This window comes from Saccoglossus kowalevskii, chromosome 8 (genome assembly GCF_978046115.1).
Source record: "Saccoglossus kowalevskii chromosome 8, keSacKowa6.1, whole genome shotgun sequence".
NCBI lineage: Eukaryota > Metazoa > Hemichordata > Enteropneusta > Harrimaniidae > Saccoglossus > Saccoglossus kowalevskii.
The window spans coordinates 24,531,871-24,547,637 of NC_140648.1; the positions used below are offsets into that span (position 1 = coordinate 24,531,871).

Consider the following 15,767-nt stretch of genomic DNA (forward strand, 5'->3'; position numbering starts at 1 on the left):
TTAATTTAAGATGTTTAACCAACAAAAACAATATAATTTATCTTGGTTATATTTACAGTGGGTATAAAGCGGCACCACCATAGTCAATCAGTGTCATATTACAATGTGATTCTTGCATTATAAGTGATGTACATTGGGTGTAAAAGCCTTGTTTTTCTCAAAACTCGATTGACTGATAAATGTTAAGATAGAAATACCCAGAATTCATTCATTTTTCAATAAACTACTTCAGGGCAATGTAATTATATTGATTTGGTAGGTCACCAACGTAATTTTCAAGAAAATGAGTTTGGGTACAAATTTCACTGCTATTAAGTTTATGATAAATTGAGAACAACTGAGCTATATTTAACTGACAATCACTTGCTGTATGGTCTTGTGCCATATACTGTAAAATACTTTTACTTTCGCTTGGAATTAATTTTCACTATTTTTGCTGAGAGAATGATTCAGTGAAAATAAAATACAGCGAATATATTTTCCTATATTTTAACATACAACCCAAAAAGTCGCTTCAACGAAAATTAATTCCAGCTAAAATAAAAGTATTTTACAGTACTAGTAACATGAAAACTGAATAACAAGTTATTGCCTTCACATACTTTCCAAATTTACTGCACCAGAGGTAATGTCTGGGTATCAGCAACATATTCATTGCCTGCAGTGCTAGAGTAGGACGGTGGAGGAGATGAAGTATCCACTTCTTTCTCTGCTCCCATATTCTGTTGTTCTTGTCCCTGTGGTATTGGCTGGGGTTGGGTTTGTTGATTGACCTGTCCCTGTGGTATTGGCTGGGGTTGGGTTTGTTGAGTGAACTGTACCTGTGGTATCATCATGGTGGGTTGCGGTTGTTGCTGCTGCTGCTGCTGTGGATAATTATTGCCAGAAACTACCATAGGCTGATACTGTTGTACACCTGTTGGACGCACAAAAAAACAATTAAGTGTTAATTAAGTGTGCATCTTTTCTAACAACTCTTAATTAAACTCCTTGATTGCACACTCAGGTAGGTTTCACTCTATACTATGTTTGTAGAAGTAGCAAAAAAATACTTTTCCTGGAATATAAACAATTTTTTTTCAATACTGTAAGCTAAACATGCATTCCATCTCAAATTCCCTAAAACAAAAGTTTTTTTTTTTTTTGCACATCTAAATCAAGGTATAGTGGCAGACCTATGTTGAATATGAGTGTATAACCAAATGAGACACAAATTATATAAATAAGAAAAAATGATATGCAACTTTCATATCCATGATGTCTGCAATACAGGTCTAATTGAAATCACATGATAGGAATAACTGGCATACTTTGCATATTGAAATCCAAGAGTGTAATAATTGAAAATCCTCGGACAAATCGCACCTCAACATGCAAAAAACTTTTGTGAATAATAATAGTAAGGTCTGTTTTCTAGAACCCCAAATCGGAGGTTAACAGACATGCGACTATATATAAGGCAGAAGGCAGACTCACCAAATATGCAAGAGCATATGAAAACAATCTGAATCAAACCAATTTCATTTACATACATTTTTCATGTCCAGAAGATCTTCATACTGTAAAATACTTTATTTTTGCTTGAAATAAATTTTCGCTAATTTCGCTGAAGGGGAATTTAGTGAAAATAAAATCCATCAATTATACCCGTTTTCCTATATTTTAAATTCAATTTGTCAAAAGTTAGTAAAAAAATAAATTCCATAACAAAAACACCCAAAAAGTCTTTTCAGCAAAAATTTATTCCAGCTAAAATAAAGTATTTTACAGTACTTCATCTTTAGAATGGAAGCATAATTTTATAATTTCTTTATATCTGAACCTTTGTTATATATAATGATATAATTTTCACTGTACCTGGTGCTTGTTGGATGACTTGCATTCCTGTAGATGGCACCATATAAACTACTGGTGTCCCCTGTGATGATGCCATGTTGACCATAGGGACTTGCTGAGCTGTGTTACCAGGCTGAGCAGAAGGAACGAAATACATCTACAAATAAATTAGTTTAATTCATTAAAGCTGACATATAGTCATCAGAAAAATGGGTATGTAACAATTGAGTGCACTGTATGTATTAAGATTTAAACCGAAATGGCAGGCACATCTGATTTAGAGTAAAATGAAATACACCATGTACATATGAGGTCATGATGCACTCACGGTCTATGTACAAACAGGGAACATAATTAATAATTTTCATGCATAAGAAATCAGTGAATTTGAAAAAAAAATGACTGCCATGAGAAGCACTTGTTCTCTACACAAAAGTGACCAATCAAACATAACTTAGATTCAGCATAACTATCACCCACATACTTTAAATTATTTTTTTTAATTTAGCATATGCGTGAATGTTAAATGTAGAGAATCACCCGCCAAGTGATTACAAGGATTTAAAAAAGTTAGCAAAGTGCAGTATGATAGGTAATTAATATCAAAATTTGTACATGGAGATGAATCTAACCCGATGTAGTATCAGATTTTGGCGTGGATACAGCTACATGTATTTGAACAGCTCTGTTTTGTCTTCTATGATGACAGAGGAGCTAAACAAGCAGCCTCTTGGCTGAGATACAAAATGTAGCTCTGCTGTTAGCAATTAATATTCCACTTAAAGAATTGGAGATATCATCAAAAATGAACAAACTTACAGAGGTCCACCTGTAGAACTTTTATGTATAATATCAAATCAATCAGACTTGCCGCTTTTAACAAAAACTAAAAAATATCCGTGAGAATTTAAGAGAAGAATAAATCTGAGAGAGTTCACCTGTAGTACCTATATGTATAATATCAGAGCAATCAGACTCGTGGTTTTTACCAAAAATTACAAAAATAGTCGACTACAAAGCTAAATGGTTGATACATACTGGTAGATTTCATTAATGACACTAATGATATACAAGAGTTGGCAGAGCCATCTCGATGCTGGGAAAATATTTAAAGGTGTGTTTTGGAGCAATGGATTGGCGAACAGACAGAAAAGCAATTTCAAAGACTTTGACTTTGTTTTAATGAAAACTTGAAGTATACATGAGGGTACATGTTATTATTAATTATTTTGGAAACTCAATTTTTAACTGAAGGAATTAAACTAAATTAAATAATCATATTCGTTTATTTTGAACCTTAAAAATCGACACTCTTTGACGCCCATGCATTTTTTATATTTTACTGTGATATATGACTCAGGCAATCTGTAATACAGAGTTACAGAAATCGACAACCCTTTTTTATTAACAAAGCTCGATATGCATCACCGAAATCGACACTCATTCACAAACTCATTAACACATATGCTGGCCGAGTACGGTCACTGGCAGAGTGAGAATCTGGCCGAGTTCGGCGGTCACCAAAATGACTACTGTTCAACTCAGGACGTTTAATTGTACTTAGCACTTAGCGTATGTTACTATGACAATCAACGAATTTGAAAAAAAACGTTGACAATGACTAAATGCATGGCCACAGCCAAATCAGCAGCTATGTTTGTTTCACCTCGATCAATACAGTATTACCCACGATGCACTATTCCCATAAGCATGGGTATGTGGAAGTTCATAGCCAAGCAGGATGCCAAGCGTACTGCGGTCAAGAACAAGGTAAGAAATTACGTGACGAGACCATCCCGATTTGCCGTCGATTTCTGGGTTCGGGTGCGTTTTATACAAGAAGATCGATACGCACTACACTGCTGAGTGTAGTAGACATAATCCTGATGGCAATAGGAAGTTCGAAGGAAGCTAATACAGTTGATTTATCACAGACGAAGTAAATGGAAATAACTTTTCAGTCCTCATTGAGGTAAAAACGCATTTAAATGAGTTGGTGAACAAGAGACGATGACAACTTCACGTTGTGGCAGATTTACACACTACTACAGTTTGACTAAAATTTACAAACACCACGGTCAGTCACACAAAGTCCCCCAAATTCAAAAGAGATTTTTAAATGCGTTGGGGAACACGAGACGAACAATTGTGCATACTTAGATGACGACGTTATGACGTGAAAATGGCAATTTAAAACTTTGCTTGCAGATTTTCATAATACATAATACTACAGTTCGATAACACTGCCAGTCACTCAAAATCTATCAAAAGGGAACTGCAAGTTGTATAATGCCGAAATTTCACCACGATTTCACAACTTTCGAAATACGTTCGCTTTTTTTGATGTCCACTATACACCAGTAAATGTCTTCCAGTTCGCAAGAACACAAAGCCTAAACTTATCAGAAATTCGTAACACATAATTCAAGTGCTGGTATAACACAATAACTCATCATTTGTAAATTCAATCCATCGAAAAAGTATAAAAAACATTTCTATAAACAATTTTTATTATATAAATACACTTTGAAAAGAAACAAGATTCATAAACATAAATCTATTTGAATACATTCTCACTACAAATTACACAATACTTATTTTCTAATGGAATTTCTTCACAGCACAAACTATTGGAATCATGCACATGTGTGAGTACTTCGGTGACACATTTATAGCTACGCCCAAAATAGTCCATCATTTATTGCACAACTGTGATTAAACGACATCATTCTGTTAACATCCACACACTTTTTGACCTTTCATAAGTAAAATACACTACAATTTACTCCAGAAAAACAATTTTCTTGGTACATTCCTACATACTAATGAGGGGTTCAGACACATTTCAAACTGAACAATTTTCTTGGACTAATAAAGCTGGTCAATCTATTCCCAGCAATAATGTGAGTGCATATCTCATATATGACCTTGTGTGATGTTAACTGATCTAATTTGCTTTGGTTACATTTCATAATTGCTTTAAATTACAAGTGATGAACTTACTGCGTTTTGTGTTTTTTTACAGCAGACAGCACGACAACAGAAACAGGCACTGAGGATTGCAATGACGCCAACTATGATGGACACGATCAAATTGATACTATGAGAAGCAACACAGCTTGCCTGCAGACAAAAGACAAACAGGACATGATCATTTGCTACAATTAAACCATTTTCTTCTGACATGTGAAATTCATAAACATTTCTATCATGGTGGGAAAAAGGCAATTAACAGTATACAATTAGACTTCATGTACAGATTCTTGTCTCTTTTTTGGGAAAACTGACAATACAGGCAAATCAAGTTAGCGCTAAAGTACTTACATAGCGTCCTGAGCTGCATGTATCATAATCATAATAATAATAATAGCATCTTTCCTGGACAGCAACACCAACTGCAGACATGGGAAGCAATGCTGCACCAGCCATTACAGCTGCTATGATTGACAATACCATGTTAGCAATGATCTACAAACACAGAATAAAAAGACAGCATGGCAATGAGAGAGTATAATGATACAACATGAACATAGATACAAGTCAACTCTTAAATACCTTAGTGAAAATAACTGAATTAATACAGACTCAATAGACAAATTGCGAGTTCCGTCATTACCTTAGAAACTTTCACACTCCAGTGTAAAAGCATTTCAAATTTGTCTGTGTAGGGGGGGGGGGGTTTCGCCGCATAAACATTCGATAATGAACAAGAACGCCAAGTACCAGGGCAATCAGCTAATGCATTGTGCGAGCTAGAAATCAACCCCTTCCCATTCTTGCACTAAAACTGACCTATGGAATGCCATGAACCAGGTAAACTAGCCAATGAATTGCGTGAGCTAGAAATCAACCCCTCCCCATTCTTGCACTAAAACTGACCTATGGAATGCCATGAACCAGGTAAACTAGCCAATGAATTGCGTGAGCTAGAAATCAACCCCTCCCCATTCTTGCACTAAAACTGACCTATGGAATGCCATGAACCAGGTAAACTAGCCAATGAATTGCGTGAGCTAGAAATCAACCCCTCCCCATTCTTGCACTAAAACTGACCTATGGAATGCCATGAACAAGGTAAACTAGCCAATGAATTGCGTGAGCTAGAAATCAACCTCCCCCATTCTTGCACTAAAACTGACCCATATGGCGTTGAAACTCGACTATTCACAGCCTAGGAAGTTGCAAGTAGCTACTCGCAAATGCGCCTAAAAAATACGTCTATGCGAGTACAAACTTGTAAGTATCCGCATTTAGCTTGTAAATTTCAGAAACTACTCGTATTTTGCGAGTGAAAATTGAAGCCCTATACGCAGCTGAAACGTGCCTTGCACGAGTCAGACTAGACGAGATACCGTGCACGATCCATAGGCTTTGAATGATTTACGATGTACTGGGAAAGTCATAATAAAGAAATAGTAACATTGTAAATATGTTATTGGCAGTTGTTTTGTTCTAGTCAAAATACGGGCATGCATTTTTTTTAAAATGAATGCCGGTTTTACACTGTCGGCAGCTTTTTGATTGTCAATTAAATAATTGTCATTGGCTAACGTGACGGCATTTTTCAGTGTCAATTTAGTCGTGTTGGAAACATCAATAATCAAAGTCACACTGTCGCATTTTCGACTCGAACAAGACATGGCGAATAAGCAAATTACTAATTTTATTCGGCCGGTTGAGCATAAAAAAAATCCCAACAACAAACTCCAGGACATCAGATCCTACATCCTCGCATTCAGCCACAAAACGGAAGATGTGGGTGATCTATTACATATCAGTCTGGAAGGCCCTAGCATGGCCGAATTTGATCCTTCAAGTTCTGTTCACAGATGGATGCATGAATCAGTGCGGGCAAGACTATCAAATGTGAAACTGGAGTGGCCTGATAACATCGTACATGCAGTGTTCGACCAGGATACAAATCAAGACTTTTTGTAACAGAACAGTTTCTCTCAATAAAGTATGTCATTATTGTAGTTGTATTCGCAAAGATTAGCATAACACATTTTATTTGTTCTACGCATAAAACAATTTTGCTTCTAAAATTTTAGGTTTAGGAGCATTTTGCTCCTTACAAAAAAGTTAACTTCCTAGGCTGAATTCAGCACAAAATTCTAAGAGCATTGTAAAGTATATAGTGGCCCTCCTTGAATAAAGAATAGCACAATATAAGTAAAAAATAAAAAAAATTTTTTTTTTTTTGGATGACAAATGATGCACCATGTATGCTATCTAATGTTTTTGTAATCACTGATTTTTACTCTAAAAATTCGACCAGTTTAAAATTTCAAAGTAGTTGAATATAATGCTAAAAACCATTTTTCAAAACTAATTAGTTAAAGATGTAGTAATTTTAGAGTTGGATATTGTATTTGATCCATTAGAAGTTCAATTCCAAAGTGTATATAAACCAAAAGTTGTGTGTATTATATGTACATTGAAATATAACTACCGTACTTCCCCCGAGCATAAGCCCCTCCCAAGGATAAGCCCACCCCTCTGTTTTTTAGACATTTAACAAGTTGAGGGCATCTCCGAGTATAGGCCCATGGTGTTTTTACCAGGCATCGACAACATGTATTAAAATATGCATGTAAAAAGTGTATTTCATTGCATAATAACAGTGAGTGGTACGGTAGTTTGGTTCCTGCTTTTACGAGAAAACTTGCATTAATTTCAGGCCGGCGAACGTACGGAGCATGGTTCACACATTGTCTGTTCTGTTATTTACTCAGGGTGAACCCCAATGTTGCAATACTGAAGTAATCCATAGTTCTTTTGAGTAGTAGTTTTAGAAACACCAAAAGTGTGATTGTTAAGTCGTGAAACCTGGTCATTGAACAGGTTTTACTTTTCCAAATAATCGTGTCCATTGAGATATTTGTGAATGGGATGTGATCGAGCAAACTATTCTTCAACATGACTGGCGATCCTGAAAAGTTTAAATACTTCCTCCACCCTCAGTTTACCTTTCGAAAAATTGCGAATCAACAGCTTTAGGGAAAAAATCACTGTTTTTTGTCGAAATCAGATCGCATTTTAACATCGCGGTAATTCATTTCTGCATTGCGTTGAAAAAATTACTTCGTCAATAATCGGAAAACTTCGTCTGTACGACACATCATTTTGATTGGTTAACGAAAAAGACGCGACCTGTTAGGTCAAGTCAGGATGCAAAACACTTTGTATCGAAAACATTTCACAACAAAGATAAAGATCTTGCCTTCGACTGTTTTCCCACAGACCTTACCCATTTTTGAACCGTAAATTCAGACGGTATGTAAATCGTATTGTAATAAAATGTGTATATTTTTATGAACATGTTTCTTCATTGTAAAAAGTGTTGTGGAAATCAAAAAGACGTAATATTTCTCCGAGACCGGCGCTGTGAACGAAAAATGAAATTTGGAAAATTTTTCGTGGTTGGGAAGATGGTTACAATTTTAAACCCCCCAAAAAATTATCTTTTCTGAGGTGATCCTCGAGTATAAGCCCACCCCCTAATTTCCCAATTTTACATGTTCAGGCTCCTGGGCTAATACTAGGAGAAGTACGGTAAGTTTGAACATGCATGTAGACTCATTTAAAACATAGATTTACATACAGTCGTCCATTTTAAATTTATTGGTGACAAAAATGCATGAATGTTTGTGCAATAAGATCTCTCGTGTACAAGTTTGAAGTTGAATGGTTTAGGCATAAAAAAAGTGACTGCCAGTTGGCCATTTTGAACATAATCCAAACAATAAAATGAAGTGCATCATGGTCCCATTACGTTTAATTAACAGATACACTATGCACCAGGTTTGAAGATAATATGTTTGATTCAAGAATAGCAAATATATGTGTTTTGGTACATTTCTGGTCAGATCGTGAATATGTCCTATATGATGTAAGTATGAGAGAAGTATAAACTTGATTCTTAAACTGCATTCTTTAAAATAAAATGACCACCAGAGGGAGTGGGAGGGGATTTGAATGAGTGTATGCAAAAAACGTTCTGAATTGTTTTTTAATGTTTGCTTCATTAATTTGTTTCCTATCAAAACTTTCGTTTAGGGGCTGGGAAAAGAGGGAGTAGAATGTTAAACGAAGAACTGACATTTGCATCTTTTAATAATCCACTGCCCTAAATACAAGGTAAATGTAATTGTCAACTCACTGTGCAGTTATTTTTCTTATAACCAGAAACACATCCCAATATTCCAGTCACTATTACCTGCAAACAAATGAATATAATATTCAAAACCATTCTCATATTGGCATTTTCTGTGAAATCATAATTATAGTTAAAATTCTGCAATTAAACATTAGCCTGAGAACATTAGGAATATGAAGCAGATGGTAATGCCAAATAAAAATAGTGTTCAAAAATACTGACCGACTGTTATTCAATTTCTCCAAGTTCACAATCCAGATTTATATCGACAGTGATTTTATTATGTACATGTACATTGATATTACCATAGCTAGAATTACCACTCTTATCATCCAGGCACTTTTACTGGTTAAAACAATGGCCAAAAACTCAAACAAGAAAAATTCACTGTTAAATACTTATCGTTCTGCCACCATTTTAATTTGAAAAAAATATGCTAATCATGAGATCTGGACCTCAAAAATGCAGAGGTCAAATGAATCACGTACTATAGATGTAAGTACAGTGTGCAACAACAAAGATAGCATATGGTCATTCACATGGATTACAGCGTAAATTATGAAAACAAATATGTGTTTTGCTTAGCAAATGCATAGTTTTTGTCTCATGCACACAATAGCAATAACGTTTCCCAAACCGCAAAATACCTTTTTTAGCGCTGTGGCCACACACCGTGTGGATATTCAGCAAGTTATATAAAGACAAAGAAAAATATATGAACCATCAAAGTGTAAATAACCAAAAATCAGTTTGGGACAGCTATTGCTTCTTGAATAAATTACACATGAAAAGAGTTGTAAATAACCAAACTGAGGTCAGAAAATATAATTTTACAATATTGTCAACTTACAAATATTCCTGTCCAAATACCAGTACTAACATATGAAACAGGATGGCAATCAACACTTAGAGTCACAATACAGAATATAATAGCCAATGAGCCCAATACAATTTGTGAGATGCCAAAACTGGTGATTGTTTTATTGGCAAAACCTTTCCTTATTCCAAACTGCTGGGCAGTTGACATGGGTTGTTGTATCATTGGTACTGGTTGCACCATTGGTACAGGTTGCTGTGTCATCGATGCAGACTGCATATTTCCTCTTTACAATCTAAAACATAAAGAAAGGAAAAAAAACAGTTTAATCGTATGATCTTTCTTTGATTTGGATCAAATTGACATAATTTCCAATTAACTAAATATCCTAATCAATATTGGTGGAAAAGGTTGGCTGGGGTTCAAAAAGTTAATATTGCTTTCATTAAAGGGCGGCTCCACAATCCAAGGGATTGCACCAGTGCATCATGGGAAAATGTAATTTGCATAGTCCGCCCAGTTGTTTACTCGGTACATAGCTGTTATCATTTCAATCAAAGGTGTTAATTCCGTAAGCTAAAATCATGCATTACGCATTATCCCATTTGAAAGGACTTAATTATTGAATCGTGTTCAATGCTCACAGGGCCCGCAATATTTTGAAAGCAGTTTTCATGGACCTTCCTGTTTAGCTCCGTGCTTGCATGACACAGCACATCGTCATAAATATATAATTGTGGTTTAATTGAATGACCTACACTATGTAAAGTATTGCACAGTACATCATTTGCCATAATGTGTCTTGTCAGCAAGAAACGTAAATCAAAGAAAGCTTAGAAAGAACTCCCGTGTGCTGAGAGTATTGGAGACACATTAAAAATTAATTCAAAATTACTTGAACTTGAGATGTTGATGGAAACGCAGAAAATTAATTATGCAAATAAGGTAACGAACAGATTTAAGTGTAAAACTAATAAGGTCTGCACAATGTACCAAGTTTCATTGAAATGTGATTAGAACCAAAAAAATATTAATTATTATGCTAATTAGAGAATTAATATGAACAGATTTTAACCCAAAATTAATCAGGCTGTCTATTGTCCTAGACCATTTATGTACCAAGTTTTATTCAAATGTGATGATCAATACTTGAGATATACAGTGTTAATTAGGTGATTAAGAAGCATAAATATTTACCAAAAACTAATATGGTGTATAGTCCTAGGTTCATTGAAATGTGACAGGTACTCTTGAAAAGTTTCGTTGAAATCCAATGAGTGGTTTTTGGACAGCAGTGCAACAGCAATAGAACAGCAAAAAACTAACTAATTATGCAAATTAGGTAATTAATAGGCACAATTATTTATGCCAAAATTAATCAGGTCTCTGCATAGTCCTAGAACATCTATGTCGCAAGTCTCATTGAAATGTGATGATTAGTACTTGAGATATCAGGTGAAAATGAACTAATTATGCTAATAAGGTGATTAATATGCACAAATATTTACCCAAAACTAATTAGGTCTCTGCACAGTCCTCAAGTAACTATGTACCAAGTTTCATTGAAACGTGATCATTATTACTCAAAATATCAAAACCTGAAAATTAATTAATTATGCAAATTAGGTAATTAATATGTACTGATATTACCCTAAAAACTATCAGGTCTGTGCAGTGTCATATGAAATCTATGTACCAAGTTTTATTGAAATGTTATGATTAGTACTTGAGATATCAGTGGAAAAGCCGAAAATTTATTAATTATTATGTAAATTAGGTAATTAATAATATTAACAGATTTTTACCCAAAACTAATCAAATCTGCGCATTAGTTCAGAGCATCCATGTGCCAAGTTTCATTGAAATCCAATGAGTGGTTCTTCAAAAATCAGTGGAACAGTCATAGAACAGCTTAAAATCAGTTAATTATCATGCAAATTAGGTAATTAATATTCATAGATTTTTACCCAAAACTAATCAAACCTGCATATTGGTTCAGAACATCCATGTGCCAAGTTTCATCAAAATCAGAGAATAGTCTGCGCATGTCTGGCTGAGAAGCGGACGTGTCTGATGGCAGCTCCGTAAATATTACAAAACTTCGGTAGTGTAGAGAAGAAGATTGATTTAAATCATAACTAAAGCAGTGCGAAATACTATTATATTCAATACGGTGAACCAATAAATGGGAAAGAAGAGCGGTCGGCAAAATAGGACACCAGTGTCTACAAGCAGTGAGTGTAGTCCAAACGAGAAACGCGGCAAGATGGCGGATACCAGTGTGGACAAAGACAATACAAAGGCAAGTTCGATGACACTAGAGTCGCTTTTCACAAAGCTTTCGGAAAAAATCGATGTGGTCTCATCTGAATTAAAGCAAGAAATAAATGATATATCTAAAAGTATTACAAGCATAATTTGATGAAATAGTCACGGGTCAAGGCGACAGAATAGAAAGATTAGAGACCGAGGCAGTTAATTTTAGAGAAGAGAATGATACGTTGAAAATGGAAATAAATTACTTGGAACAATATTCCAGAAAGTATTGTTTGGAATTCCATGGTGTTTATTTAGAAGATAGCAGTAATCTTTATATTATGAAAAAGATAATAAGTATTTGTGAATCAATTGGCGTAGAAGTTTTAGAACGCGATATTGACACCTGTCACCCGATTTCACACAAAAGCCAAGGGATTCCAGTTGTTATTGTGAAATTTAAATCGTGTTACCTAGCCAGCTGTGTGTATGCAAAGAGAACCCACCTGAGGCAAAAATCAACGGAAGATTTGGGGATTAGTTCTCAATCAAAGTTCATTTATATTAATGAAAGCTTAACTAAGTATAACGCCAGTATCTTTCGCAATGCCAGAGAATTTGTTAAATCAAGAAAATGGTACACCGCTTGGACAAATCTCGGAACAACCTACGTAAAGAAGACGCGAGACAGCCGTGCTCAAAAATTCTCGATGTTGAACACTGCAGAATAATAGTTTTCTCCAGTTTAGCTACTGAAGTTAAATGTTCTGTCTTTATACATATTTTTTGGTTGTGAAAACTATGGCGCAGATTTGTTGTATTTTATTAGTGTACGTGTTTATATTCAGAGTATCCATTGTTTATGTTATGTCATTACTTTTGAATACTTAATTAGGATCCAAAGAAAAGGACGTGCTATTGTCAAAATAATAGTAGTTAAGATCATTCAGTATTACAATGTGGTATATCAGGTAATTCCCAAACTGGAAATATATTATGGCTAGTCATAAAATATGTAGCATGAATGTACGAGGTCTCATGGATACTAAAAAAAGAAAAGATGTATTTAATTGGTTATGTGATAAGAACTGTGATATTTATTGTTTGCAAGAAACCCATTGCTCAGAAGGAGTAGTAAACAGATGGCAATGTGAGTGGTCGGGAATGTCTTTCTTTACTGCATACTCCAGTAACAGTGTAGGCGTGGCAGTTTTATTCAGGCAAAATTTTGAATATACTGTGAATAAAACAATAACAGATCCACGTGGTCGTTACATCATTATTGATTTGACCATTCAAGAAAAGCGTATATGCCTAGTAAATCTGTATGCACCCAATGATGACACACCCGACTTTTTTGACAATGTGACCTCGTACTTAGATGACTTTGCTATACCAACATGTATATTTTGTGGTGATTGGAATGTGGTAAGAGATTACAAAAAAGACTCGATGAGTTATTCAATGAAAAACAACCCATTAGCAAAAGAAAAAGTTGATAAAATAGCAGACGAATATTTTCTTTTGGATATTTGGAGAGAACTGCACCCAAATGATAGAGCATTTACATGGAGAAAAATTAATCTGCCTAAACAAAGTAGACTAGATTATTTTCTTACCACATCCGACATTGCATCTAATATTACAAATGCAGATATAAAACCAGGCTACAAGACTGATCATAGTTTAATTTCGGTTACTATTAACCAGAATGGGGAAAAACGAGGAAAGGGTTACTGGAAATTTAATGTAGACCTTCTTAAGGATAAAGAATACATTAATATTGTCAAAAAAACTATAGAGGAAACGGTAAATGATTATGGTGAATAACAGTCCAATTGATGAAAGCGCAGAAGTTCCAGATACGGAGGAGTTTTCTATTTCCAGCCAGTTATTTTTCGAGGTTTTAAAACTAAATATCAGAGACAAAACTATAATGTATTCCAGTCATAGGAAACGAGAAAATAATAAAAAACAATATTTATTGGAACAGGAAATTGACCTTAAAATACAACAAATTAATAAAAACATTCAAAAGGAACAACTGATAGAACTGGAAAATAAACAGTCCGAACTGGAACAAATGCGCTCTCAAGTGTTGAATGGCGCTATGATAAGGTCAAAGGTAAATGACTCTCTTTATGGGGAGAAACCGTCTAAATATTTTTGTACACTGGAAAAAAGACAGTATGTAAATAAAACGATTGGAAAACTGGTTAAAGAAGATGGTTCTGAAATTTTAGATCAAGGAAAAATTTTGAAAGAAATGAAACAATTTTACAAAAACTTGTATAAATCTGCCAATCAAACGGTCGGGGATATTTCTGATCAAAATTGTTCATTTCTAAAAACAAATATACCAAAATTATCAACGGAGGAAAGAAATTCGTTAGAGGGAAAGCTTACAATACAAGAATGTGCCAATGCTTTGAAAAATATGGTCAATGGAAAAACACCTGGTTCAGACGGTTTCCCCAGTGAATTTTACAAATTCTTTTGGAGAGATATTTCACCTTACCTTTTAATGAGTCTAAATGAATCTTATGAAAAGGGAGAATTAAGTACAACACAGAAACAGGCCATTATAACTTGTCTGCCTAAACCAAACAAGAACAGATTCTTTTTGAAAAACTGGCGTCCGATATCTTTACTGAACACGGATTATAAGATTGGCTCAGCGTGTTTGGCAAATAGAATGAAATTAATATTACCATCAATTATTAATGAGAACCAAAAGGGATTTATGAAGGGCAGAAGCATCAGTGATAATACCAGACTAATTTATGATGTGCTGTTTCTTGCAAACCAACAAAACATTCCCGGCATGTTACTTCTCTTAGACTTTGAAAAGGCTTTTGATAGTCTAGAATGGGATTTTATTCAAAAGGCAATGATCAGTTTTAATTTCGGGCCAACTTTCCGTAAATGGGTATCAACTATATATGCTAATGTTACCAGCTGTGTAATTAATAATGGACATTTTACTGACTTTTTTCAAGTTCACAGGGGAGTCAGACAAGGTGACCCATTGTCACCATACCTATTTATTCTTGCCATTGAAACTTTAGCAATCTACCTTAGAAATAACGAAAAAGTAAAAGGGATTACCCTGTTAAAAAATGAATATTTGCTTGGGCAATATGCAGATGATGCCTTTTTATTTTTAGATGGAACTGAATGGTCCCTGAGGGAAGTGCTCAATACCTTAGATAAGTTCTCTATCTGTTCAGGACTTCGCCCTAATTATGAAAAAACTAGTGTTATTTGGATAAAGAGTAAACTACATTGCCTCGATAAGTTTTTAACAGACAGAGGTTTAAATTGGACGAACAATCCATTTCAAGTACTGGGGGTCACATTTGATGTGAATCTAAATCTACTGTGTGACCTTAATTATATTCCCGCTATCAATGATATTAAAAGGTTGTTTAAGTCATGGGAAAAGAGGCACTTGACACTCATAGGAAAAGTTACAGTGGTAAAAACATTAGCAATTTCAAAACTGGTTCATTTGTTGACAGTTCTTCCAAACATGCCGGCTAATATCATCAAAGACCTGGAAAAAATAATTTACAATTTTATTTGGAACTCTAATTATGATAAAATTAATAGAAAAAGAATGTGCTTAGAATACAAAGAGGGTGGCTTGAAATTGACCCATTTATTATCATTTATGAAATCTATGAAATCATCCTGGAT

At 34.6% G+C, this 15,767-nt stretch overlaps 1 protein-coding gene across 3 annotated transcripts in view; it reads right to left on the reverse strand.

The window, feature by feature from the left end:
• The window catches only part of LOC100373810 (uncharacterized), a 32,266-nt gene continuing 16,499 nt past the window's right edge, over positions 1-15,767 (reverse strand). For all 3 annotated transcript variants that reach the window (XM_002734589.4, XM_085502397.1, XM_085502398.1), the window contains exons 2-7: positions 9,846-10,107; positions 8,999-9,055; positions 5,161-5,304; positions 4,840-4,959; positions 1,858-1,993; positions 1-916 (exon numbers count right to left, since the gene is read on the reverse strand). In XM_002734589.4, the coding sequence (XP_002734635.1) occupies positions 612-916; positions 1,858-1,993; positions 4,840-4,959; positions 5,161-5,304; positions 8,999-9,055; positions 9,846-10,091 (1,008 nt within the window). In that variant the 5' untranslated portion in view covers positions 10,092-10,107 and the 3' untranslated portion in view covers positions 1-611. The remainder of the gene's footprint in view (positions 917-1,857; positions 1,994-4,839; positions 4,960-5,160; positions 5,305-8,998; positions 9,056-9,845; positions 10,108-15,767) is intronic.